General features: G+C 39.6%; 1 protein-coding gene across 4 annotated transcripts in view; it reads left to right on the forward strand.

Annotated features, from left to right (window-relative positions):
- pi4kaa (phosphatidylinositol 4-kinase, catalytic, alpha a) overlaps window positions 1–24,943 on the forward strand; it is a 44,299-nt gene that overhangs the window by 17,851 nt on the left and 1,505 nt on the right. For 2 of the 4 annotated variants that reach the window (XM_026943736.3, XM_026943737.3), the window contains exons 16-54: window positions 63–246; window positions 1,174–1,274; window positions 1,955–2,123; window positions 3,362–3,412; window positions 3,504–3,612; window positions 3,734–3,870; window positions 4,077–4,210; window positions 5,413–5,495; window positions 5,620–5,690; window positions 5,776–5,900; window positions 7,207–7,288; window positions 7,383–7,466; window positions 7,945–8,034; window positions 8,952–9,071; window positions 9,859–9,951; window positions 10,052–10,208; window positions 10,416–10,543; window positions 10,677–10,835; window positions 11,168–11,319; window positions 11,458–11,565; window positions 11,737–11,957; window positions 12,556–12,714; window positions 13,360–13,439; window positions 13,627–13,826; window positions 14,988–15,078; window positions 15,255–15,422; window positions 17,217–17,270; window positions 17,368–17,488; window positions 17,862–17,991; window positions 18,074–18,144; window positions 18,260–18,332; window positions 19,636–19,706; window positions 20,100–20,209; window positions 20,299–20,403; window positions 20,719–20,844; window positions 22,188–22,308; window positions 23,780–23,939; window positions 24,112–24,201; window positions 24,817–24,900. In XM_026943736.3, coding sequence (XP_026799537.1) covers window positions 63–246; window positions 1,174–1,274; window positions 1,955–2,123; window positions 3,362–3,412; window positions 3,504–3,612; window positions 3,734–3,870; window positions 4,077–4,210; window positions 5,413–5,495; window positions 5,620–5,690; window positions 5,776–5,900; window positions 7,207–7,288; window positions 7,383–7,466; window positions 7,945–8,034; window positions 8,952–9,071; window positions 9,859–9,951; window positions 10,052–10,208; window positions 10,416–10,543; window positions 10,677–10,835; window positions 11,168–11,319; window positions 11,458–11,565; window positions 11,737–11,957; window positions 12,556–12,714; window positions 13,360–13,439; window positions 13,627–13,826; window positions 14,988–15,078; window positions 15,255–15,422; window positions 17,217–17,270; window positions 17,368–17,488; window positions 17,862–17,991; window positions 18,074–18,144; window positions 18,260–18,332; window positions 19,636–19,706; window positions 20,100–20,209; window positions 20,299–20,403; window positions 20,719–20,844; window positions 22,188–22,308; window positions 23,780–23,939; window positions 24,112–24,201; window positions 24,817–24,900 — 4,572 coding nt within the window. The remainder of the gene's footprint in view (window positions 1–62; window positions 247–1,173; window positions 1,275–1,954; window positions 2,124–3,361; window positions 3,413–3,503; window positions 3,613–3,733; window positions 3,871–4,076; window positions 4,211–5,412; window positions 5,496–5,619; window positions 5,691–5,775; window positions 5,901–7,206; window positions 7,289–7,382; window positions 7,467–7,944; window positions 8,035–8,951; window positions 9,072–9,858; window positions 9,952–10,051; window positions 10,209–10,415; window positions 10,544–10,676; window positions 10,836–11,167; window positions 11,320–11,457; window positions 11,566–11,736; window positions 11,958–12,555; window positions 12,715–13,359; window positions 13,440–13,626; window positions 13,827–14,987; window positions 15,079–15,254; window positions 15,423–17,216; window positions 17,271–17,367; window positions 17,489–17,861; window positions 17,992–18,073; window positions 18,145–18,259; window positions 18,333–19,635; window positions 19,707–20,099; window positions 20,210–20,298; window positions 20,404–20,718; window positions 20,845–22,187; window positions 22,309–23,779; window positions 23,940–24,111; window positions 24,202–24,816; window positions 24,901–24,943) is intronic. The other 2 variants (XM_026943738.3, XM_026943739.3) reach the window with 1 other exon arrangement.

Below are 24,943 nucleotides of genomic sequence, written 5' to 3' on the forward strand. Positions count from 1 at the left end.
AAATCACTTATATCTTTACAATTGAAAGCAGTGTCACTGGAATGTTACTACTTCTTTTCTAGGGATGCTCACCTTATTCCGGATCATACCATTCGGGCATTGGGGCACATCGCGGTGGCCTTGAGGGACACGCCACGTGTAATGGAACCCATCCTCCAGATCCTGCAGCAGAAGTTCTGTCAGCCGCCGTCCCAGCTCGATGTGCTGATCATTGACCAGCTGGGCTGCATGGTCATCACCGGCAATGTGGGTTTGCCCATACACAAAAAGTTTTATTATTTTATACTGCTAGATGAAAAGATGTTCTTCATAAATGGGGGCATTTTTGTATAGTGCACATTGTGTGCTTAAGGCAAAACTTTCTCCTTAGTTGAGCTCAGCAAGGACATGTGAATGCTGAGTGTGCTTTCGCTGTGGAATCGCCTGGAGTGAAGCATCACTGTTAGTTTTCAGGTTACGAGCCGTGAAATGGGAATGATGAGGGCCACATGCCTTTTGTGTCTCTAAAAGCTGCCTGTCAGCAGCAATATTTACACTCCAGTGCCTTGAAAAAGTATTGCCCTCCAGAACGTTTCCATATTTTGTAGCATTAAAAGCTGGAAGGCCATATGTAACTCAACGTGATGCTACCACCACCATGCGTCACTGTAAGAATGGTGTTCTCAGGATGACGAGCAGTGTTTGCTTTCCCTCAAATGTAACACTTTGTGCCAAGGGCAAAAAGTTCAATTTTCTCCCATCAGACGAGTTCTCTAGCAAAATCTGGGGTCTTTTCGGAACAGGTGTATTTATATTGAGATAATTGCATCCAGTTGGACTCCATTCAGCTAATTATGGGACTTATGATGGCAACTGGAAACACAGAATTAATTTTGTTTCACAGCAATATGAGTGAATATGTATGCAATTTAATAATTTTGAAAACTATATTGAAACCCCCAACTCCAATATTATGGGTTATTTTGTGTAGATTCAAGACATATAATCCCATTTAAACAAATCCATTTTGTAACCCTACAAAATGTGAAAAGCTTCACTGGAGTGAATACTTATGCAAGGAACTGTATAAAGTATGTGCAGTAATATTAGTTTTAAATAACTACCTAAATAATCTCTGCTATCTACTGAAACTGTGTGAGAATTGTTAATAATACTTTATTGTCCATCTTTCAGCAATACATATACCAGGAGGTCTGGAACTTGTTTCAGCAAATAAGTGTGAAAGCCAGCTCGATGGTGTATTCCACCAAAGACTACAAAGATCATGGATACAGGTAATTACACGTGTCACTTCCTGTTATTCAGCAGCACATATCATAACTTTAAAACAGAGTGCTTACACATAATATGCATCGTTAAATGAATTATTCTCATAAATTTGCTATCATGGCCAACAGTGGATCTGAAGTTGCAAGGAATATTATTTATATAATATCCTGCAATGCGCCATGTGATATGCTAAGAAGGAAGGTAGCCTACACAAAGCAGATGCAATTCAACTAGGAAGGTATATGTATATTGTTTTGACCTACTACTGAAGAGCAGGTTTTCTTTAATGCTCCATTGCTTTTCTTTCAACCACAAAGGATCTGTTTTAGAATATGATTAAACCTGAAACTGGTTGAACTCAGAGGGTTCCTGATTATCCTGTGTGGTTATCTACCTGTCTCTGCAAGCAAAACAGGTTATACTATCAGGCCATGGAAGAAATTTGCATTGCAAATCTTTAGATTATTTATAATTATTTGTCAAAACACAACATCTCGGTGAAATCTGGGTTTCTTTTTGAGTTCTATTTCACGTTCCTAGTAGGAGATATTCTGACTTCCTGAGCTGTCTGGAGCCTCTGTTTAAAAATAGCTTTCAATTTTCCCTAACCAGAAAACATGTCCCTGGTAGCAGTACCCTCATGGTTTTTAAGGGTGATGTCCTTTTTTTTGTTCTGTATTTGCAGGCATTGTTCCCTGGCCGTGATTAATGCTCTGGCTAACATCGCGGCTAACCTGCAGGCTGAGCAGAAGGTGGATGAGTTACTTGTAAACCTGCTGGAGCTGTTCGTTCAGCTGGGCCTGGAGGGCAAGCGTGCCAGTGAGAGAGCCAGTGAGAAAGGCCCAGCACTTAAGGTATACACACGTACACTTTCCAAAGCCTGTTGTATTACACAGAGAAGAGACTGTACAATTCATCACTGAAAAGGAATCATTGCGAACAACAAATAGTGTGCACCAGTGACTTCAATCAAGTCATCAATTCATCTTGTTGAAATCACCACTGCATTCATCCTGTGCATAGACAGTTGATTTGCAAGTCAAAATAAATGCTATGCCATTCATGTCTTATGATTGGTGGAGGAGGAAGTAAGAGCCAGGAGAGATAACGAGAAAAGAAAAAGGGAAGAGAAGTAATAAAACAAAATGACAATTTCAGGTCGAAGCCAAAAAAAAAAAAAAAAACCTGAATATCCTTAGGATTTCATCAACTACCAAGTTTTTGAAGAGGGCACAGAGAGAGATGATGTGATCTAAAAAAGCACCAGACGAACACAGTGAATGTGAGTTCTGGTTTCTCTGTGACTGTGCTATCCATTTCCATAATGCTTTAATCAGCTCCACAATTATTGGCACCCTATGTCAAAGGTGGGTAAAAGTCCCCCTCCCACCCCCAAAAGAGGTTATTTGTGGTTAATTATCGCAGTCTCACAATCTCACACTGAAAATATGGGCTATCTAACTTTAACTGAAAGAAATTTATTCTAAGAAAAATGTATTATATATGTATAATATGTAGATATATATATATACACACACACATGCATATATATATTCCACACCTCACGGTTATCACCACTTTATTTAAGGGTGCCAATAATTCTGGAGCTGACCATACATATATGAATGGGGTCCCCACTCCTGGATTCTGTATGCTGTAGGGTCCAGAAAAAACAAGGAACTTTCATACGTTAAGACACGTGAAACAGGTCTAATCTGCCACTAGGACAGTTAGTGATTCATTTCAGCTAAAAGATCAACATTTTCAGATATCTTCTGGATTCTAGTGATACGGTTTTTTGTCATTATGGAGGTATTAATGCAGGTTTGGCAGTGCTTTTTGTTGTGTTCCAGCACAACTGAAGGCAGCTAGTGGCATTACCGATGTGTTTAGCTAGTATTATTAATGCAGTGCTTATTACCACCAGCATAAGAGGATTTGCTGCAGTTCATGGGTCTGTAGTTTAATACACATAACAGTAATAAAGCTATATTGCATTAGGATTAGAAATTTTTGGAGCCATTAGTAATGGCCCTAATGAATTAGTAAGCAACACAGAAAATGACCGTGATTGAATTTTTTTTTCTTTTAGGCTTCAAGCAGTGCTGGTAACTTAGGAGTGCTCATTCCCGTCATCGCAGTGGTATGAGATTAATTGCTTATCCAAAATGAGTGTGAAAGCCATGATGTCCGTTTTTTTATTTACAAATGAATCAACTTTGTTTCATTTTCAGCTGACCAGACGTTTACCACCGATAAAGGAGGCTAAGCCCAGGCTGCAGAAGCTTTTCAGAGACTTTTGGCTCTATTCAGTCGTCATGGGCTTCGCAGTGGAGGGCTCAGGTGAGCTGGAATTGTACTTAGTATGGCTGTGTTATCCTAGTGTACAAATAGTACGTCAAAATACTATATACGAGAGTGGTATGCAGTTTTCTATGCACTAATTTTGTAATGTCTTCTCCAGGTTTATGGCCAGAGGAATGGTACGAGGGTGTGTGTGAAATTGCCACTAAATCACCTTTGCTGACATTTCCTAGTGGAGAGCCTCTGCGCTCAGAGCTGCAGTATAACTCGGCTCTGAAGAATGACACAGTCACTCCAGTATGTTTACGTCAACTCCATTGTGGAGAATTTACTTCTGAAGGATTCAGTCATTTAGTAAAATTTGCCACGCCTCCAACCGTGGTTTATATCTAAAGGGAAATAGTACGGTCATGGTATACCGGAAAGTGCCGCAAAGTTCTTAGTATTGTACAGATCCATATTTAAGTAAGATGCGCTTACTTACTGGGTTTGTTTCTTTGTAGGCTGAGTTGAACGATTTGCGAAGCACCATCATTAACTTACTGGATCCTCCACCTGAAGTAGCAGCCCTTATCAATAAGCTGGACTTCGCCATGTCTACCTACCTGCTTTCAGTCTACCGGCTGGAATATATGAGGTACTTCAGCAATATACACGTATAAGGTTTAAGCCTATTGTGTCTACTGTATAGTGTGTGTGTGTGTGTGTGTGTATATATGTGTATATATGTGTATATATATATATATATATATATATATATATATTACACACACACACACACACACTGTACAGTAGATTATAGATTTGTATTTTATGACTTCTACATTATTGATTCAGTACAAAAACATTTTAGATTTCCAAACATTAGTTTTCCAGCACAAAATTAAATGTTCCAGAAAAATGTTTGTATGTCAGTAAAGAAAGCAGCAGATTACATAAGAGACACTTTTCAGACAAAAACATAATGAAGGCTGCTGGGTTTCGCTGCAAAAATAAGAAGCAAGTGCGACAGTCAAAGTCTCCAGAAGAACTGTGGCTGCTTCTGCAAGATGCTCAGTAACACTTACAGCTCATTTCCTTATAAAACTGCACTAATTGTACCTGAGACTACTATTTTTTATTTTAAAGCAAAGGATCGTCACACCAAATATTGCCTTTGTTTCATTTATTACTGTTTACTGCTCTTTATAGTATTTTTTAAATGTAGAAACATTTAATTTCATTATTTTTGAAGGCATCTTTGCTCTACAGCATTTCTGTGCATGTGCCTAAGACCTTTGCACAGTACTGTGTGTGTATATATATAAAACATCTTTTCATGGAAGCTTCATACCAAGTCAAATTCCTTGTGTATGTGAGCATACTTGGCAATAAAAGCTCTTTCTGATTTTGAGTCTGGTATAATATGTGGAATAAACCACGATGGTGTGTGCTGTTAGAGAAAAATAATCCATCAATGTCTGGGTGCTCTGATGCAGAGTTACTGTTACCAGCCCAGCGTTGATTGTTTTCCTGTAACTGCACGTCCTGAAGTGTTATATTCCTCTGATACCACAGCAGTTTTCTAATAAGTACAGTTTTTTAATTAATGAACAATTTGTCATACTTCTTAACTGTTTATAGTTACGTTTAATGCTGTTGAATGTCTGAAAAAAAAGTTATATTATTACAGCTTGTGGCAAATTGCAAGGTTATATTTATTTAGTATTTTAACTACTAATAATGAATACAACTTTGTAGCCACCAGATTTTATTTACAGTGAGTTAGCATTCACATTAGGGAACAAGCCCTTGCTTTCGCATGAACATTCTCTATAATACAATTTTTACAAATTACAGAATGCTGCGCTCTCTGGATTCAGACCGTTTCCAGGTCATGTTTCGTTATTTTGAAGATCGAGCCATCCAAAAAGACAAGTCGGGTAAAACATAGACTTAAATGGTTACTACTAGTGCATATAACTAAAGGTATTCCATTGTGAGTATTCCATTCATTGTGGTGAGTGAATATGAAATTTTGGTTTTTATGTTCCTCTTCTTCCTCAGGGATGATGCAGTGTGTGATTGCGGTTGGTGACAAGGTCTTTGATGTCTTCCTTCAAATGATGGCAGACAAGGTAGTCCCTGAAATGATGCAATTTGAATGTAGGGCTGTTTAAAACTTGTTAAACTACTACTACATGTCTTTATTTCCTGCATCAGCCCAAGACGAAGGCTCATGAAGAGGAGCTGGAGCGGCACGCTCAGTTCCTGCTGGTCAACTTTAATCACATCCACAAACGGATAAGGCGCGTGGCCGACAAATACCTCTCAGGCCTGGCAGAAACGTAAGCATGCACTTCCTTTAGGAAAGCACTCCACAAATTTCAGGCAGCTCTAGTCCTTTCTTACTTAGCTCATATCCACCAAAACACAGTTATAGTGGTTGAAAAACTGTATGATCTTCATTTTAATTCTCTATTAAACTTATTTCTTGGCATACACGTTTATTCTAGTTACAACTGAGACACAGTTCAAGCAGAGCCCTGAGCAGCTGAAGGTTAAGGCTGCTTTCACACTAGCCATTGTTCCTCAACTGCCAGTGTATGATTTACATGTGATCCAGGGGGAAGCAGCCGCAAGGTGGAACGAGGTCACTTTAAAAAAAAGCAAAACACTGCTGCAGGGGTTTTTGGTCACACTGGTACACTTCCAGAGTTCAATTTTTCAGAAAAGTGCCAACTGATGTCAAGCGCTTTTTAACTTCCGAACCGGTTGTAATTCAGGGGACAAGTAAGATGAAAAGTGCCGGTGAAAAATTAGTCTTATTAGTGAGCCCTGTGTGTGTGGGGGTGTGTGTGGGTGTGTATAACGAGGGCTCAGCAGACAGGTGGACTTTGACTGAGCTTCAGGACTCGCTTTATTTTTCACAAGCGCTTTTAAGTATGCTTTTCAGCGACGTAACAGAAAATGATAAACAGTCCTAATAGTTTGTAGCTTTTGCCTCGTTCAAGTTCAGTATTCCAGTGTTACCTAAAAATAACAAGCTACAGTGAAGGCAAACCACTCCTCATCACCAGAGTTAATCTTTATTTAATTTTTATTACCATCATAAAAAATCTGCTCCAGAAAGACAGCTAGGCTAGTCAGTTAGCTGATGCTATCTAGGGGTGATAAGAATGTTGTTATGGTTACAGTGTGTATCATGTGAGCTGCATATGAGCACAAATAAGTGTAATGAACGATGCTTTTTCTTGGAAAAATAATGTTAAAGCAGCCTATGGGGCATGTTCATGCTCAACAGTGACTATCAGGCAAACCTGGGATTTTGCAGCCATCTTGTCTGCTGTGATATCACTGTTATTAATTTTTAAGAATTAATTTTGATTTTTTAATCTTTTCAGGGACAATGTTTTATCACTTTTTTCTGTCCCCTGATAAACCCCCTCAGAACTGGTCAGTGACTCAGTGGCACAATGTCAAAATGAAAGTTTTGACATTCAGAGCTGAGTACGAGATAACTTGAGAAATAAAGAAATTAAGAATATCTATCTATCTATCTATCTATATACATATATATATATACATATATATCAGCTGAGCTGAGAATATGACAATTATCATACTAATGTATTTACGTGTTCTGGATCCTAGCTTCCCTCACCTGTTGTGGAGCGGCCGAGTATTGAAAACAATGCTGGACATTTTGCAGACGCTCTCCCTTTCGCTCAGCGCTGTGAGTTTACACACCAATTCTAGTCAGAGTATTCTCTCTGTATCAGCGGCACGTTTCCATTATCACTTTTTTTTTTTTTTTTTTTTTTTTGCAGGACATCCACAAAGATCAGCCATATTACGACATCCCAGATACTCCTTATCGCATCACTGTTCCTGATACTTACGAAGCCAGAGAGGTAGGAATCTGAGGCAGCAGTCATGCTTAGTGCTTGTTTGGGTTTTTTCCCTGAATTTAAGTGTTTTTCTTTTCTGAGAACACTACATTATCTCCTGATTAAAATAGTATTACCATGACTGGATGATAGTAGCTATTGTTTATTGAGATTATTACCATGACTGGATGATAATAGCTATTGTTTATTGAGATTATTCATTCAATTAGTAAAAAAAAAAATTTGGCTGCTCCTTTGTCACATTGATGCTAAATAGTACCATGGACTCAAAATACATAATAAATGAATATACAATAGAAAACATATGAGTGGGGAGCTTGTGATTTAATGTAGTCTATAAAACAATGACAAACATTATATATGTGGTTCTATTATATGTTAAAGCAATTGAAAAACTGTAAAATTGTGATTATGTTTAAAATATACTTAACTGTACTGTTTTTTTTTTCATAATTACCATGATATTTCTGTCCTGATGCAGAGTATTGTGAAAGACTTTGCTGCACGCTGTGGTGAGATTCTGAAGGAAGCCATGAAGTGGGCACCATCCGTCACTAAATCTCATCTACAGGTGAGTGTCAGGAGAAAAACATGGGTCATGAAGTCCCGTTGTTCCCTTGTATGTGATTTGAGTGTTTGTAGAGCTGTGTGTTGTGCACTGTTCAGTTCAGTTCAGTTCGTTTGTATATATCACTTTTTAACAAAGGACATAGCCACAAAGCAACGTGACAGAAATAGGTGTATAGATGTAGATTTAAGTTCCCCAATGAGCAAGCAAGAGGTGACGGCAGCAAGAAAAAAGACAGCTGAGGCAATATGAGGAAGAAACCTCGAGAGGAACCAGCCTCAGAAGGGAACCAGTCCTCCTCTGGATGATGCCACACAGTGAGATAGATCATTACAGTGTACATGTGTAGAAGAGTAAAGACAAACAGAACTAAGTGTGTTGAAAGGATGTTCAGTATGACCACAGTCTTTCCTCGTTTATTTATTCTTGGCCAATTGCCAACTGCCACTTAGGTCTCCTCTATAATACGATAGCTACCAGTCTGGGAGGGTGAAGACTATCAAGCCATCCTTGTCCGAACTGCTGCTCATGCTCACAGATGAGCTCACAGAGTGTCGCTGTGATTGATAGAGGAGAGAGAGTATCGCATCCCTTGCATCCTGAGAGCACAGCCTTTTCACTGAAGCATGGCCAGTTTTGCTTTCCTGGACTCCTAACCACGGATGGCTGTGGCATCGTGGAGATTCGAACTCGCGATGATCTCTGAACTATAGGGCAAACACTTGGGAGTCTTTATGATGATCTTTATGAGTATCCAGGTCAGATTACTCACTGAAGCCAGGGTGACACACGGCCATAAACTGTTTTTGGGAAGTGCAAATCTTTAGGGTATCTACATGGGACCATCCAGAGCAGTAGAAGGTGAGCCACAAGCAGAAAGCGATTCACAGTTGGTCCTAATGTGTGTGTCTGTACTGTAGGAGTACCTGAACAAGCACCAGAACTGGGTTTCAGGTCTGTCTCAGCACACAGGCCTTGCTATGGCTACGGAGAGCATCCTGCACTTTGCAGGCTACAACCGACAGAGCACAGCTTTGGGGGTGAGTCCTCGGCACTGTACAGCAAGGCAAACACACACATACACACATACACACACACACACACACACACACACACGAGATACTGGTTGTGCTTATCTTTGCTGCATTAATGCAAATGGATGTATGGTTAATACAATAAATGCAGTCAAACATAAAAGGCAAAAGTTAAATTAAAAAGTATTAAATTATATGGGTCTGGAGTTCTTAATAATAATTATTATTATTATAATTATTATTATTATTATATATATAATTTGATTTTAACAGCCTTTTCTCAAAATAAGTTGGATTAAGTGAGTGTTTATTTACAATGCTAAATATACAGATATACTATATATGGAGGCATACAGTTACAGGAAAGTAATCAGTGACAGGGTGGTGTGATGTGGCCCGAGGCAAAGCTGAGTTACACCCTGGAGTTGATTATTTTCCAGTAACATCACATCCTAAAGTGTTATTATACCACCGCAATTTGCCAATGATGACATTTTTCATGAATATGACATTTTTTTTATTATGTAATAATAATATTAGAATGAGTGCATTAAAATAAACCTGTTATCTGAAATACTGCCACCACTATTGTTGTGGAAAATTAATCAACACCTTCTGACCAATCAGATTTGAGAATTGAGCAGCACTATGGTGTAAATATATATCCATAGCAGAGCTAAGCTCTTCAGTATAAGAAAAACCAAACATGATGATCATAATTACATTTAATTATCTTTACCTGTACAGCTCAAGTTGAATAGTAGTCATGTGAATGAATGTGCTCTGCCTGCAGACCAATCAGCTCACAGAGAGGCCAGCATGTGTTAAGAAAGATTACTCCAACTTCATGGCCTCGCTGAATCTGAGGAATCGCTATGCAGGAGAGGTGTGTGTGCTGTCTCATTCATTTCTTGATATTTACACTGCTCTCTTTCATGACACTGGGCTAGTAGCAGACTTCGTGTGTGTGTGTGTGTTCCATATAGGTGGCAGGGATGATCCACTTTTTAGAGGCGACACGCACCACCTCAGACCTGAATAAGATGATGATCCGGCAGCTGAATGAAGCTCTGGAAAGGCAGCAGCCGGAAGAATTTACTGAGGCTATGTTCAAAATGGCAGCGCTTCTTATCACCTCCAAAGGCATAACAACTTGCTCATGGCACCTCTTGTTTTCTAGAAATAGATTTTAACCTGATTTCCAAAAACCTTTCATTTATTGTCATTAGATGGGAATGTTTAATATACCCAATATGGAAGGAGTAATTGTTTGCCTGGTTGTCAGTTTGGAATTGTGCACATGGGTAGAGTGAACTGAATTGTTACAGAATGAATGTTTATGTACTGTAGACTGCGACCCGCAGCTCCTGCATCACCTGTGCTGGTCCCCACTGAAGATGTTTACTGAGAATGGCATGGAGACGGCTATAGCCTGCTGGGAATGGCTTCTAGCGGCTAGGACTGGCGTGGAGGTCCCGGTAATGCACACTTTCCTACCTTCTGTCATTTTATTTAAAAAAAAAATCACCTAAAATGTTAGTAGAAACATTCACATTCTGAAAAACTGATCGACATAATACTCCAATCACAATCTGCATTTTCTGGTTGTAGTTTATGCGTGAGATGGCAGGTGCCTGGCAGATGACGGTGGAGCAGAAGGTGGGGCTGTTCTCTGAGGCAGCAGTGGAAGCTGATCCTCTGGCGGCGTCTGAGGAGAGCCAGCCCAAGCCCTGTGCCCCCAACGTCATCCCCCATTACATCTGGATCGAGGTTAGTGAACTATTTACTATTAACTATTGAGATAATCATGCTTACAGCACAGCACTTCTGAATTCTTAAATCTGATTGGTTAAAAGGTGTTGATTAATTTTCTGACAGCATGGCTATGACGTAATATCTGCTGCAAGGCAACAGTTTTTTTTTTTTTAATGCATTCGTTCTAATCCATTATTGTTTCTGTAGTAACAGCTTATTTACAGCGACTTGGCATATGAGCAGATATGTTAAGCCTAATTGTTATTGGTTCATGGTGTAACAGATAAAAAATGTATAAATGTTACATATTACATTTATAGTAATTATGTTTATTTTTGGTCCTCCAGTTTCTTGTCCAGCGCTTTGAAATCGCAAAGTACTGCAGTGCAGACCAGGTGGAGATTTTTGGCAGCTTGCTGCAGAGGTCGCTGTCTCTCACCGTGGGAGGCCCGAAAAGCAGCCTGAACCGGCATGTGGCAGCTATCGGACCTCGCTTCAGGTTTACAGGCTGCTTCCTGACTCTTTTTCCTCTGATATGGTCACATTCCCTGTTTCATATTCCACAAAAAGAGTGAAGAGTAACATGAATCAGTGTAACACTTTGTTGGGAAGTCAGCTGGTCGATTTTTGCATGCAGGTTGCTGACGCTTGGTCTTTCACTGCTTCATTCTGATGTGGTTAGCAACGCCACCATCCGCAACGTGCTTAGAGAGAAGATCTACTCCACTGCCTTTGACTACTTCAGGTACTTTGTTTTGTTTTTTTTTGTTTTTTCAAAATGTAGGATTTAATCATTAATCACAAAAACAAATATTGTTTTAAACCATGGATTTGATCATCTGGTTTCTAAACTATTGTATCTATGGATACTTTAATGAGAAGCAGATTATAATCGTAGATGCTTCTCCCTTTTCAGTGTGGCATCCAAATTCCCCACTCAGGGGGACAAGCGTCTGCGGGAGGACATCAGTGTCATGATCAAGTTCTATGCCAGCATCCTTTCGGACAAGAAGTACCTTGCTGCTAGCCAGCTCGTGCCACCTGGTGAGCCTGGCGCCAATCCCCCTCAAAGCTCGCTATCCGCCGGGATTTTCGGATCGCTAATCGTTTCCAGCACTTCTCCGATATCGATCTTAAGTAAGCCTGCCTTGCTCCACCTGTGCTGACTTGCACTGCCTCGGGAGCATGCCATCGCAGTTCCAATTTGCCACCGCGCAAATTTGAAGCCTGCACTTAAAAATTGCACGACTTTGTCACCGCGGCCGCCGATTTATCAATTTGTTGAGAATTGAGAAATGGCTCCGCCCCCATCTCCCCCACCAGTGCCACCTTTGCTAACCATTGTAGAAAGCATTCTCTCATCCACACATTAGCACGCTCATGTAGAATGCATGGTCATTTACAGTATTAGAGGACTAATTTAGACTCCATCCGCCCCTTAGAGTCCCCTCCATTCGTGTGTTGTACCACTACCGCAAGAAGACACCATAAGAAAACAGAAATGGCTAAATTGAAATTTATAGTAATTTGCAGTGCAGGTATTAATAATAATCCATGCAGATAGTAAAAGGTAGACTGAATGTGCTGGAATTACATCAGGGGATCGCCTGTAAGATGTTAAGATGGAAAAAGCCACTTGAAGTGATAGGATTGAATATGATATGATAATGAAATGGGGATAATCAGTGAAAGTGGATGTATGCCTACTGAAGGACATTTTGCTCGACTTTGGCAGACAATCAGGACCCGTCGCTGAACAGCCTGTCTGTGATGACTGCTGCCGACCCCAGGAACACCATGGACATGTCAGTGGGGACGCGCCAACAGAGTGCCCAGGGCTGGATCAACACCTACCCACTGTCCAGCGGAATGTCCACCACTTCCAAGAAATCGGGTATGACTGCTATGTACTGCTTTGTATAATTGTGTTAACCTCACACTCCCCGTAATGCAGGACTGGACTGAAATGTCAGAAGACCCTGCAAAAAACTTGCTGGAGCGGGCAATTTTTTACTTCTATGTGGACATATGAAGCAAAGAACGGCCAAGTTGGTTAACACGGGAGCGTATTAGGTGCAGCGATACGTGACGCATTTACTGCATTCATTCATTCATCTTCAGTAACTGTGTTTTAAATGACTAATTTGTTTATATTTTTGGAAAGAGAACCATCTAGGGTTCTTAGAAAATATCATCTACAAGTGCAAACAATAATAAAACTTGAAGTAAAAGGCAGGATTGGTCAGAATTTCTTTAGGAGTGGATGGGAGCAAGATTTAAAAAAAAAAAAAAAAGGTTCTACTCCAGGCTGATCAGGATGTCCAGAACGGTTGAGATCAACCTGTTGTATCTGTCTGTGGATACTTTACCTGTTTAATACGATGATAACTACAATGATTAGTTTTTGTGCTCATGATTATACTTTCTAGCTGTAACAACCTAAGATTGCAAGCCTGTAGCTTTAATGCTGCTATTTGTCCACCGTCGTTCAAGGCCACTGTGTTACAGTAATTTCCCTTTCCTTCTTTATTTGCCACAGGAATATCAAAGAAGAGTAACAGAGGCACTCAGCTGCACAAGTACTACATGAAGCGCAGAACACTACTACTGGCTTTACTGGTAAGCCTCTATTTTGTTTTAATCCAGTCTTAATTTTCATTTTTCACTTTTGCAATTCGGAGAAAGCAGCCTGTTAGAATTCTGTCACAATGCTCACTTTAGCCATGTTATCACACTTTCTCAGTCTAAGCCCTTTAAGCCAGTGGAGCTCTCAGCCTCTTAATTCTCTCCATCTTTTCCCATCCAGGCAAGTGAGATTGAGCGTCTGACCACGTGGTACAACCCACTGTCTGCCCAGGAGCTGGCCATCTTTACAGAACAGTCTGTAGAGACCAGCATTGCTAATTGGAGGTCCAAGTACATCAGTCTGAGTGAGAAACAGTGGAAAGACAACGTCAACCTGGCCTGGAGTATCTCTCCCTACCTTGCCTTGCATCTCCCAGCCAGGTAAGTAAAAATAACTTACACAATTACACTCATACCTGTATAACACAAGATTAGTTGCAGCATAATCTGCAACATAGTGGCGAAATATGTTCACCCTATCATCAGGAGATTGTGAGTCTGAATCCTGACAACGCCACATCCGTTCATCCATGTTCTCTGGGTGGGAGGGACAGCATACTATCTCTCCCCTGTCAGTCACAGTGACAGTAGCCAATCGAAGTCATGTATGCACGTATCCTCAGTGTGTGTCACTCTGCCCTGTGACGTAGCATGAGCAACAGTTCGAAAAGATGCAGAGGTTGGCTTCACGTGCCTCGGAGGAAGCACATGTTGGCCTGCACCCTTCCCTGCTTGGTAGCTGTCATGTGATAGGGGATAGAGATAGCTAGTGGGTGGGGATTGTCAAACTAGGGAGATAATGTGCGGAAGATCCAATTAAAAAAAAAAAAAAAAAAAATGATGAATACATAAGACAGAGGGAGTAAGAAAATAGTAAGACAGAAGTCCCCAGATAGCACAACAGAAATGTTAGCTCCATCTCTGGGAGATTGAGTTTGCACCCTGACGATGCCACAGTCCAAGAGAGAGCATAATTCCCACCTAGGAGGGAGAGATTGCTTTACTCTCTCGCCTGTTGATCACAATGACGCAAGTCAATTGTGGCATGTATGCACAAGTTCAGCTGCCCTGTGAATTAGAAAAGATGCGATGGCTGTCTTCACATAGCTCAAGGAAGCGTATGTTGACATTTACTCTTCCCATTTGGTACTTGTAATTCTGTAGTTGAGAACTAGAGAGTGGGTGGGAATTGGTAATATCCTTATTGGAATTAAAATGCGCTAAAAATCCAGAAAAGACGCTGTGAGTTTAAGTGATTGAAAGGGACATTTACAGACATATAAACACTCCATGCTGATTTATTTGCATAGTTAATTAATTAGACAATTTGTTTTTCTATAAATATTGATTTCTCTAATTTTCACCCTTAATGTTATTTCTTCTAAATGTTTGTCAAAATATTTGGTTGCTTCATGGGTGTTGTTATAGATGGATTTCCTAATTGCAACATCTTACCAAGAATAAAATGGCTAAAACAGTTTTGGAATACTCTCCAGTTTTGTAATACTATAATGTTGTTGACCTTTATGGCCTGTTTTGCAGGTTCAAAAACACAGAAGCCATTGTAGCTGAAGTGACCCGGCTGGTTCGGCTGGACCCTGGCGCAGTCAGCGATGTCCCGGAGGCAGTCAAGGTGAGATGCTTTCAGAGGGAAAAAGAAAAAAACGATGTTCCCTTTCATTCAACAGACAGGCATAAATATAAAAGACAACAATTGCACTTATAGTTAACATGTATGACAGCTTATGATTGTTGATTTTTTACACTGCTTACTCTTCTCTCTTTTTTTTTTTTTGTTATTTTACTCAGTTCCTGGTGACATGGCACACTATTGACGCTGACTCACCTGAATTGAGCCACATCCTGTGTTGGGCCCCTGCTGACCCCCCGACTGGCCTGTCCTATTTCTCCAGCATGTACCCTCCTCACCCCCTTACCGCCCAGTACGGAGTCAAAGTGTTGCGATCTTTCCCTCCGGTACGTACCAGTGGCCACGTCCAGAATGCTTTGTTTATAATGGGAGTTGATATTTATCATAGTTTCCTTGTAATGGCACTATTTAATAATTTAATTTAATTTAATCGCATAATGTAAGAGAAGTGGTGAGCCTTTCCAATAATACGATGTGATGGCATGTCTCAAATCAACCTGCAGTTCCCTGTGTAGCGAATTGCTGTTTGTAGATATCTGCTGGAACAATGAAACACTTTCTGGAAAATGTGATCTCATACAGTAACATAAACACGTGACTTCAACAGCATAACGTTTGCTTAATGACAGCATATTGCACATTTTAACAAATCATCAAAATATAATGTACTAAAGTGTTATGTATTAATGAATAATCAGAGCTAGAGTGGCGTCGTAAGTCAAATTTAACTTGCCTTTTGCGATATATTTGTAATATCTTCAATATATATCAATATAGTCTTCATCCTTGGGGAAAAGGGAATCACTGAAGGGGAAAGGACGCGGGACATGAAGGAGGTGGATTTGCTTCTGGTAGTGGATTTTATCTACATGAACTTTGACTTGTGAATTCACAAACCTCTATCTTGTGAGCTGATAGAAGTCCAGAATCACAGGCCATCAGTACTGCATGTGACGACCTGATTTTGACTAGGCAGCGAGAAAAAAAACAAAGTCCGATGTGACAGTGGCCTAACACTCATCAGAGCTTACATAGTGTTGATATGTTCAGCTCGATGGTCTGACTAACTGATCACGTGATCAAAAGGAAATCTGGGTGGAGAAATTAAAATCAGTTAAGTGTGCAAAAAAGATGGAATGTACTTTTTGTTTTTATACACTCACCTGGTTGCTTATAATTATTGCAGTTAAATACACTATATGGCCAAAAGTATGTGGACACCTGACCATCACAACCATATGTGCCTTTTCTAAATCCATGAGTCATTAATGCATAGTTGGTCCTCCCTTTACTGTTATAATAACCTCCACTCTTCTGTGAAGGCTTTCCACTAGATTCTGGAGCGTGGCTGTGGGGATTTGTGTTCATTCAGCCACAAGAGCATTAGTGAGGTCAGGCACTCGCTGTCAGATGAGGAGGGGTGCAGTCAGTGTTCCACTTCATCCCAAAGGTGTTCAGTGGGGTTGAACGGGTTGGAAACAGGTTTCCAGTGAAAGGAAATCTTAGTGCTACAGCATACAGAGGCATTCTAGAGTGTAATTGTTTGCATACAGCTTTGTGACAACGGTTTGGTGGAGGCCCATATATGGGTGTGATGGTCAGGTGTCCACATACTTATATATGGCCATATAGTGTATCAGTTCAGCCACTATGTTATATCATTTATGCTGTTAGAAGAAGAAGCCTTTATTTGTATCACATATACATTACAGCACAGTGAAGTTATTTTTTCGCATATCCCAGCTTGTTAGGAAGCTGGAGTCAGAGCGCAGAGTCAGCTATGATACGGTAGCCCTGGAGCAGAGAGGTTTAAGGTTTGAAAGTGGCAGCTTGGTGACGCCACGGCTTGAACCACTGACCTTCTGATCAGTAACAGTTGAGCCACTACTGCCACTGTTAGTATGGAAGTGTCCCGTTTACTACATTTTAGTGGTAGAATACTGTTTTTCTCTCTGCCTGCTTGGAGTTACTTTTTAGCAAAGGTGCCACAATTGCATTTGTCTCTTAGCTTTAAAAGTCATGTATAATCTACTATTCTCATTGTCCAGTCCAGAATTATTTTTTGTGAAAATTCCACGGATGTCAATTAACATGTACTTTTTCTCATTTTCCTCTGTAAGGATGCGATTCTGTTCTACATTCCACAAATTGTGCAAGCACTCCGGTATGACAAGGTAGGAAGCTTTAGCATGTGGCACAGTTTTCCTTATGACACACAGGACAGCGTTTTCTCGTGTCTCATGATGCGTCTTCTTCACTCCTCTGCGACAGATGGGGTACGTGCGCGAATACATACTGTGGTCTGCACAGAAATCCCAGCTGCTTGCACATCAGTTCATCTGGAACATGAAGACCAACATCTACCTGGATGAGGAGGGTCACCAGAAAGACCGTGAGTAACTGAGAGTGAGAGTGATCAAAATCAGAGAAAATGATCATTAGTCCTAAATAGTCACAATAATGATTACATTGATCAATTTCTGTACACAGAATTAGAGTTAGAGCCTATATATCAGTAGGCATTTATTAATATCATAGGCAGTCACATGTGTTTCTCAGGTATTAGCTGCTTGAGCAGATATGTTTTTAAGTGGAATCTCAATCTCTGTTGGTTTTCCTTCACTGTTATTAACAATGTTCAGATAAATCTTTGAGGTGAAATACTCCCCATAGGACATTCTGATTTACAAGCTTGTTGTTGGTCTGTTCGTTGTATTAAAGACATTGTAGGTGTTAACAATCATGTCTTTTTTTCTGGTACACAGCGGACATTGGTGAGCTGCTGGAACAGATGATGGAGGAGATCATAAGCTCTCTGTCTGGCCCGGCTAAAGACTTCTACCAGCGCGAGTTTGACTTCTTCAACAAGATCACCAATGTCTCTGCCATTATTAAGTATGTTCTCTCACACCAGTTAGTAATAAGAGAATGTCTCTGTTGTTCTGGGATTCACAATGTGCTATTTTCTTCTTGTCAGGCCGGTTCCTAAAGGCGAGGAGAGGAAAAGAGCTTGCCTCAAAGCCTTGTCTGATATCAAAGTTCAGCCAGGTGAGTGTTAACTTCCAGAACATGTTCATTTTATACTTCTGTCTTAGTACCTTTTTTATGCTCCTCTTTTTAATTTGGGTTTATGACCTATCTTTTGTTCTGTTCACTCTTCCAGGCTGCTACTTACCAAGCAATCCTGAAGCCATTGTTCTAGATATTGACTACGAGTCAGGAACTCCGATGCAGAGGTGCGGTCTCTGAAACAGCTAAAGCAAACGAGATACATCATTACTGTAATACCGCAGCTAATTGTAGTGCTCAGTATTTGTATGGTGGACTGGGAAAACCAGTCAGATGTCTGTGGCGGGGGCTGAATTCTGGCAAACAGCCAGAAAGGATGAAAACTTTGATAGGGGCTAAAACATAAAATTTTTCTGCCTATAACACATTTATTACACTCACGGCACCTCTGCTTCGTTTCATTCGGCCCGTGCGGTCTTGCAAAAAATAATACTGAAATATTACTCAACATTTTCACCCTACTAGAATTCACAGCAGATTAGCTGTTGCCTGCATTTTGTGCGTTCTCTGTCAGAACACATGGATTTGCATTTCATACCACTGGTTAAAGTGGTCACCTGTCTGCTGCGTTTGATACGAGCCAGACTTACATCTGAAAGCTTTTCAGAAACACATAAGGTGTTGGTTTTAAGTGTGATTCAGTGATTGACGCCAAATCCCAAAATGTCCTAGAAAAATGCTGGAAAAACAAATGTTTGGAGATGGAGTGTGAAGACCAGAGAGATGGGAGACTCATAATTGTAATACAGTATATAACTATAGAGTTGAATAGTTTTTTATTAACTCTTCTTTTTCCTAGAAATGTCTTATTCTACTTTCAGAGAGTCGGTTAGTCAAAAGAATAGAATAGTGTTAGTCAATAGATAATAAAATAGATAATAATATGTTTTAAAAAAAAAATGAACAGCCTTACGTCATGGCCCTTTAAGGGCTCACAAAAATATTAATATGGCCCAGGCAGAATGTGAGTCTAACACCACTGAGCTATAAGATACTTTGATCCCTCAACTTTAAGTAACCATGAATATACTGTATGTCAGGAGGTAATGAGCCAGTTTAACAAATGCAGCAGTAAAAACAGCTAGTCTGCCTGAAGATGTCTAAAACTTTGCTAGTTAAGTGTGATTCCCTCAGATAGAGAATGTCAGGTTTTAATCAGGTTGTTCATAGCTACATGCGTCTCGTAGTGAAATGGATGTAAACTGAATCGTTTCAGTTTGCGGTCAGACATCAGATGTCGAAATATGATTGGGAAAGGAATCTGGTTAATAGCTGTAACCAGATTTTATAAAGCTGTAACTTGTGGTTAAAATGCAAAAGAGAAAATTTCAGTTCAGGAAGGTTTGTCGTTTTCAGGACAATAAATAATAGAAAATGCCAAAGTTTCACCATGTGAAGGGTTTTCCCAGGCTGCCACACATTTCATGTATCAGGACATTTCTGTTATATTCATATGTTTGTATTTTGCAGTGCTGCCAAAGCTCCTTATCTGGCAAAGTTCAAAGTCAAGCGATGTGGAGTGAGTGAGCTTGAGAAAGAAGGTGTGTTGGATATTCCTCTCTCTCTCTCTCTCTCTCTCTTTTTGTCTCTGTCTCTTCACTGCTTTGTGCAGGTCTGATATAATTGTGGAATAAAAAAAAATTGGGTTTAAACATTGTTTTTTTTTTTTTGCATTAGATTTGCTTGTGTTTTCTAACATTTCTAAGGAATTATGCAAAGAAGTGTGTGTTCAGCCATATTGAGAAACATCAAAATTGCATCATCAACTATCACAGCTGTATTTAAGTGTCAGACCTTGTTGTCTTTAAACATTCTTTTATTTTCAGCATAAATGCAGTTAATAACACAAAATACTCTTCTACACAACTAATTGATTATTGCTTCATCCCTGCCTGCATATGTACCTGCATAAGTGTGTGCCATGTTCATTCCAGGTCTGCGATGCCTCAGCGATTCTGTAGAAGACGGCGGAGAAAACTCTGAAGCCGCCCAGAAGGTCTGCTGGCAAGCAGCCATCTTTAAAGTAGGAGACGACTGCAGACAGGTTAGTCATCTTCCCAAAGTTTCAGGGCCACAGCTCTTTGGAATACAATGTTGATCATTTTTGATGATAAATCTTATCTCTTGTGATAGGACATGTTGGCGCTGCAGATCATTGGGCTCTTTAAGAACATATTCGCGCTGGTGGGGCTTGACCTGTTTGTATTCCCATACAGGGTTGTTGCTACGGCTCCTGGAGTGAGTTTCACTGCATAACACACACTACTCACTGTTAGGATGTTAGCTATTTTCTGTGAGTTTTGCTTAGTTTATTGCCGGCTAATGAAATTCTTTTGCTTCTGCTTATATTCACTTTTGATTTGAAGTTTTTAAATGTACTTTACAGTAATAAATGCAGAAATAAATATATAAAGTGGTGATAGATATCAGGAATAATTGAAGAGAATATTTTAAGAATAAATGTAGAGATTAGTACATTTCCAAATCAGGTGCAAAATTGACTGTTCAAGAGCCGAGAATGTGTGTGTAAAAAGCACTGTATGTTTCTTCCAGTGCGGTGTAATTGAGTGTATCCCGGACTGTAAGTCTCGTGATCAGCTGGGCAGGCAGACCGACTTCGGCATGTACGACTACTTTAGAAACAAGTACGGTGACGAGTCCACTCTGGCTTTCCAGAAGGTGACGTATTTTAAAACTAACACTCATTTGTTTCCTTTCAACCTTTATACATGAAAGGATTAAAACACGATAGACCTGCTGTTGTAGGAAAATAATCAATGGGGTGATGTGATGCCACTCCAAAGTTGATTATGTTCCAGTGACAGCATATTCCGAAGTGTTTTATTTCTCTTATACCTCCACCTCTTATGCCAACACCAACGATTTTTCATTTATGAAATGAACGTCATGTTGTGGAACGTCCATGAAACAAGTCCTTTTCTGTTAGCCCTGATGTTATAACAGCTATAAACAGTCGTTCCCTCACCATCCTCTCCTTTTTACACTCTCTTGAAGCTAATTGGACAAAAATGTAGCTTGTTATGTTACCGATTAACCACAAAGCACAAAACCTGTGTCAGAAAGTTTACAGTTACGTTTTAACACTTTAATTGTTACAAAGGACTAACACTGGAGACTCCTTCTAAAAATGCTAAATAAATGTCTCCTCACAGAAAACGCCACTATATCAACAGTAACACAGATTTTTGAATACGTTTATATGGATCGTCAGACAAAAAATTCCCTGTGTAGTAATACTACTATACTATTATATTACAATAAGCACATTAATGCAAATGTTGTAGCCGAAACTACTGTCAGAGCTGCTGTGATAGAAAATTAATCAACATGTTCTAGCCAATCAGAAAGAGTATTCAGCAGTGCTGTGGTATAATGCAAAGTAATTAACATTTTTTAATGTTATGAATTCAATTCAATTTATTTATATAGCACTTTTGACAATAGACATTGTCACAAAGCAGGAAATCCAGATATAGATTTAAATTTGTCCCTAATGAGCAAGCCAGAGGTGATGGTGGCAAGGAAAAACTCCCTGAGAGGACATGAGGAAGAACCCTTGAGAGGAACCAGGCCCAAAAGAGAACCCTTCATTTTCTGGGTGATACTGGATAGTGCAATTATGAGTTACTTATTCACAGCTGTATACTATAGTCCTTATGGTCACTCAGTGCTGTGTGTGTTATATGTAGTTGTAGCTGTGTGAGTAATGGTGTGTGATAGTGACTGGAACATTGAGGGATAAAATAACAGGGCTTCCAGAAAGCCACTGTTTGGGCTCTTGAGCAAAGGGCTTAATCCTCAACCGCTCAGCTATATTAATGGGTTTTATTCTGCCTCGGTTCTAAATAGCTTTGGAAAAAAGCATCTGGCAAGTGAATAAATTTACATTTATTCTATAGCTGTAAAAATGGTTAAATTGCATGCTATTCTGTCGGATGTCTGTTCCCTTAAACAGACAGCCCGGTGTCCTAATGCATTGCCTGTGCTCTTGTGTCCACCAGGCGCGGTATAATTTCATCCGTAGCATGGCTGCCTACAGCCTGCTCCTCTTCCTGCTGCAGATCAAAGACCGGCACAACGGCAACATCATGCTGGACAGCAAAGGCCACTTGATTCACATCGGTATGTTTGTCTCTGATTTCTAAAACACATCAAGAAAAATGAAAGACCTTACTGATGAACACTCTTTTTTCCAACAACAAAAAAAAAACTGTAAGAATAAACCGCAAGAAAAAATTATAAGAACATATATGTGATATGGTTTATATATATATATATATATATATATATATACACACACACACACACACACACACACAGAGTACTGTGCAAAAGTCTTAGGCACCCTATTTTTTTTAGTACAACTTTGTTATAGAGTTGTATTTTATGACATCTACATTATTGATTCAGTACAAAAACATTTTAGATTTCCAAACATTAGTTTTCCAGCACAAAATTAAATGTTACAGAAAAATGTTTGTATGTCAGTAAAGAAAGCAGCAGATTACATAAGAGACACTTTTCAGACAAAAAACATAATGAAGGCTGCTGGGTTTTGCTGCAAAAATAAGAAGCAAGTGCGACAGTCAAAGTCTCCAGAAGAACTGTGGCTGCTTCTGCAAGATGCTCAGTAACACTTACAGCTCATTTCCTTATAAAACTGCACACACTGTACCTGAGACTACTAATTTTTTTTAAAAGTGAAGGATCGTCACACCAAATATTGCCTTTGTTTCATTTATTACTGTTTACTGCTCTTTATAGTATTTTTTTTTATGTAGAAACATTTAATTTAATTATTTTTGAAGGCATCTTTGCTCTACAGCATTTCTTTTCACGTGCCTAAGACTTTTGCACAGTATGTGTGTGTGTGTGTGTGTGTCTGAAATACCAGAACAATGAAGAATCTTTGGAATATTTACCTGAATTTCAGAGTTTCTTAGTATTTGGTATGTGCCCTTTTTGCTTTAATGACAGTGTGCACTTGAGCTGGCGTGGACTCCACACCGTCTGATGCATTTTAGATCAAATCCATCGGAGTCTCGTCTGAACACATGCTTCAGTAGAAGAGATTAGGCATGAGCAAAATCTGACCTTTTTATTTTTTTTAAATAGCAGTTAACATTTCAATTTCATAAATTTGCTTACATTTAAATAGACACCTAGAAATAGTGCAGAATCTTGAATATTAAATATGAAAGATATTCAACATTTATTTCCAATTTTAAATGAAAAAAAAAAAACCTTCAAGTTTTTCGCCACAGGAAAGTCTATGGACGCAGGATGTTGAATTTTGCTGTGTCTTGGTAACAAGCGGCATTCTTTTTGTCTTGTTAACTTTAAAATAACATGAGAGAACTATATAAAGGTATATATAAAGGTATATATAAAATAATAAAATGTTGGAAAATTGGTGCAGTATAAGAGGAACATGCTGTTTTAAGAAAATAATTAGCTTTATGGTGGTAATGTCATCATACCATGCCATCATTGATTATTTTTCCTATAACACCACCCCCGATGTGTTTTATTCGTGAAATAGAAAGTGCGGTTTTGTCTTATTGTAGAATTATTTCTTTTTTGGTGGCTGTAGATTTTGGCTTTATGTTCGAGAGCTCTCCGGGTGGGAACCTGGGCTGGGAGCCAGACATCAAGCTGACCGATGAGATGGTGATGATCATGGGGGGCAAAATGGAGGCCACTCCATTTAAGTGGTTCATGGAGATGTGTGTGCGTGGATATCTTGCTGTAAGGTGAGACGTAGGCCTCGTAAATATTTGATGATGAGGGATAAGGTGTAAGGCCAGGACACAGGGTTAGAGTTCAGCCTGATATTAGTGAAGAGAAAGAAATCTATGTACAGGGCAAAGCTTTCATATTTGTGTTCTCACCTCTCTTTCTGTCTGTCTTTCTGTCTAATCAAAGGCCGTATATGGATGCTGTGGTGTCATTGGTGACCTTGATGCTGGATACTGGCCTTCCATGCTTCAGAGGACAGACCATAAAACTGCTCAAGTATGTTGTGTGTGTTGCACTTTGAACTGTAGACCTTGTCACAAAGCAGCTTTACAGAAATCTGGATGTAGATTTAGAGCTGTAATGAGAAAGCCAGAGTTGACATGAAGAAGAAACCTTGAGACTCTAAAGGGAACTCATCCTCTTCAGGGTGCACTCAGTAGTGGGATTATAAATCATTGTAGCGTACAGGTCTAGAAGAGGAAAGGCAAACAGTACTTGGGGCATTTTCACACTTGGCCCAAATACTTGAGTCTCATGATTGCAATTCCATACATCACTATTGTGCACACAGTTTTGCAAAATGGTATGCAGTAGGTTCATCCATTTGCAGATTATGCTTTTGGTGCCAACAGTCAAGCTGCGAAGAAAAGCACTTTTTGGATACATGGCATGTCCTCTCATATACTACGAGTATATTATGAATAAGAGTCCTGGGATGAGCACAGGACAGTGTTTATGGTTACAGCAGCAGTTCAACAATATCCCAGTGAGATTATCCACTGATGCAAGGATAAGTTTTGAACATAAACTGCAATAAGCCAGTGCTCTTAATAAGTCAGACTTTCTTCTAAATAAATGTTAAAAATATGTTTTGTTGTTTGTGTATTACAGGCAAAGGTTCAACCCCAACATGAGTGAAAAGGAGGCTGCGGCATTTATGATTAAAGTCATCGAGCGTTGCTTCCTCAGCAGCAGGTACAAGCTCATCATTATTATTATTATTGTTATTGTTGTTTTT

This window comes from Pangasianodon hypophthalmus, chromosome 17 (genome assembly GCF_027358585.1).
Source record: "Pangasianodon hypophthalmus isolate fPanHyp1 chromosome 17, fPanHyp1.pri, whole genome shotgun sequence".
NCBI lineage: Eukaryota > Metazoa > Chordata > Actinopteri > Siluriformes > Pangasiidae > Pangasianodon > Pangasianodon hypophthalmus.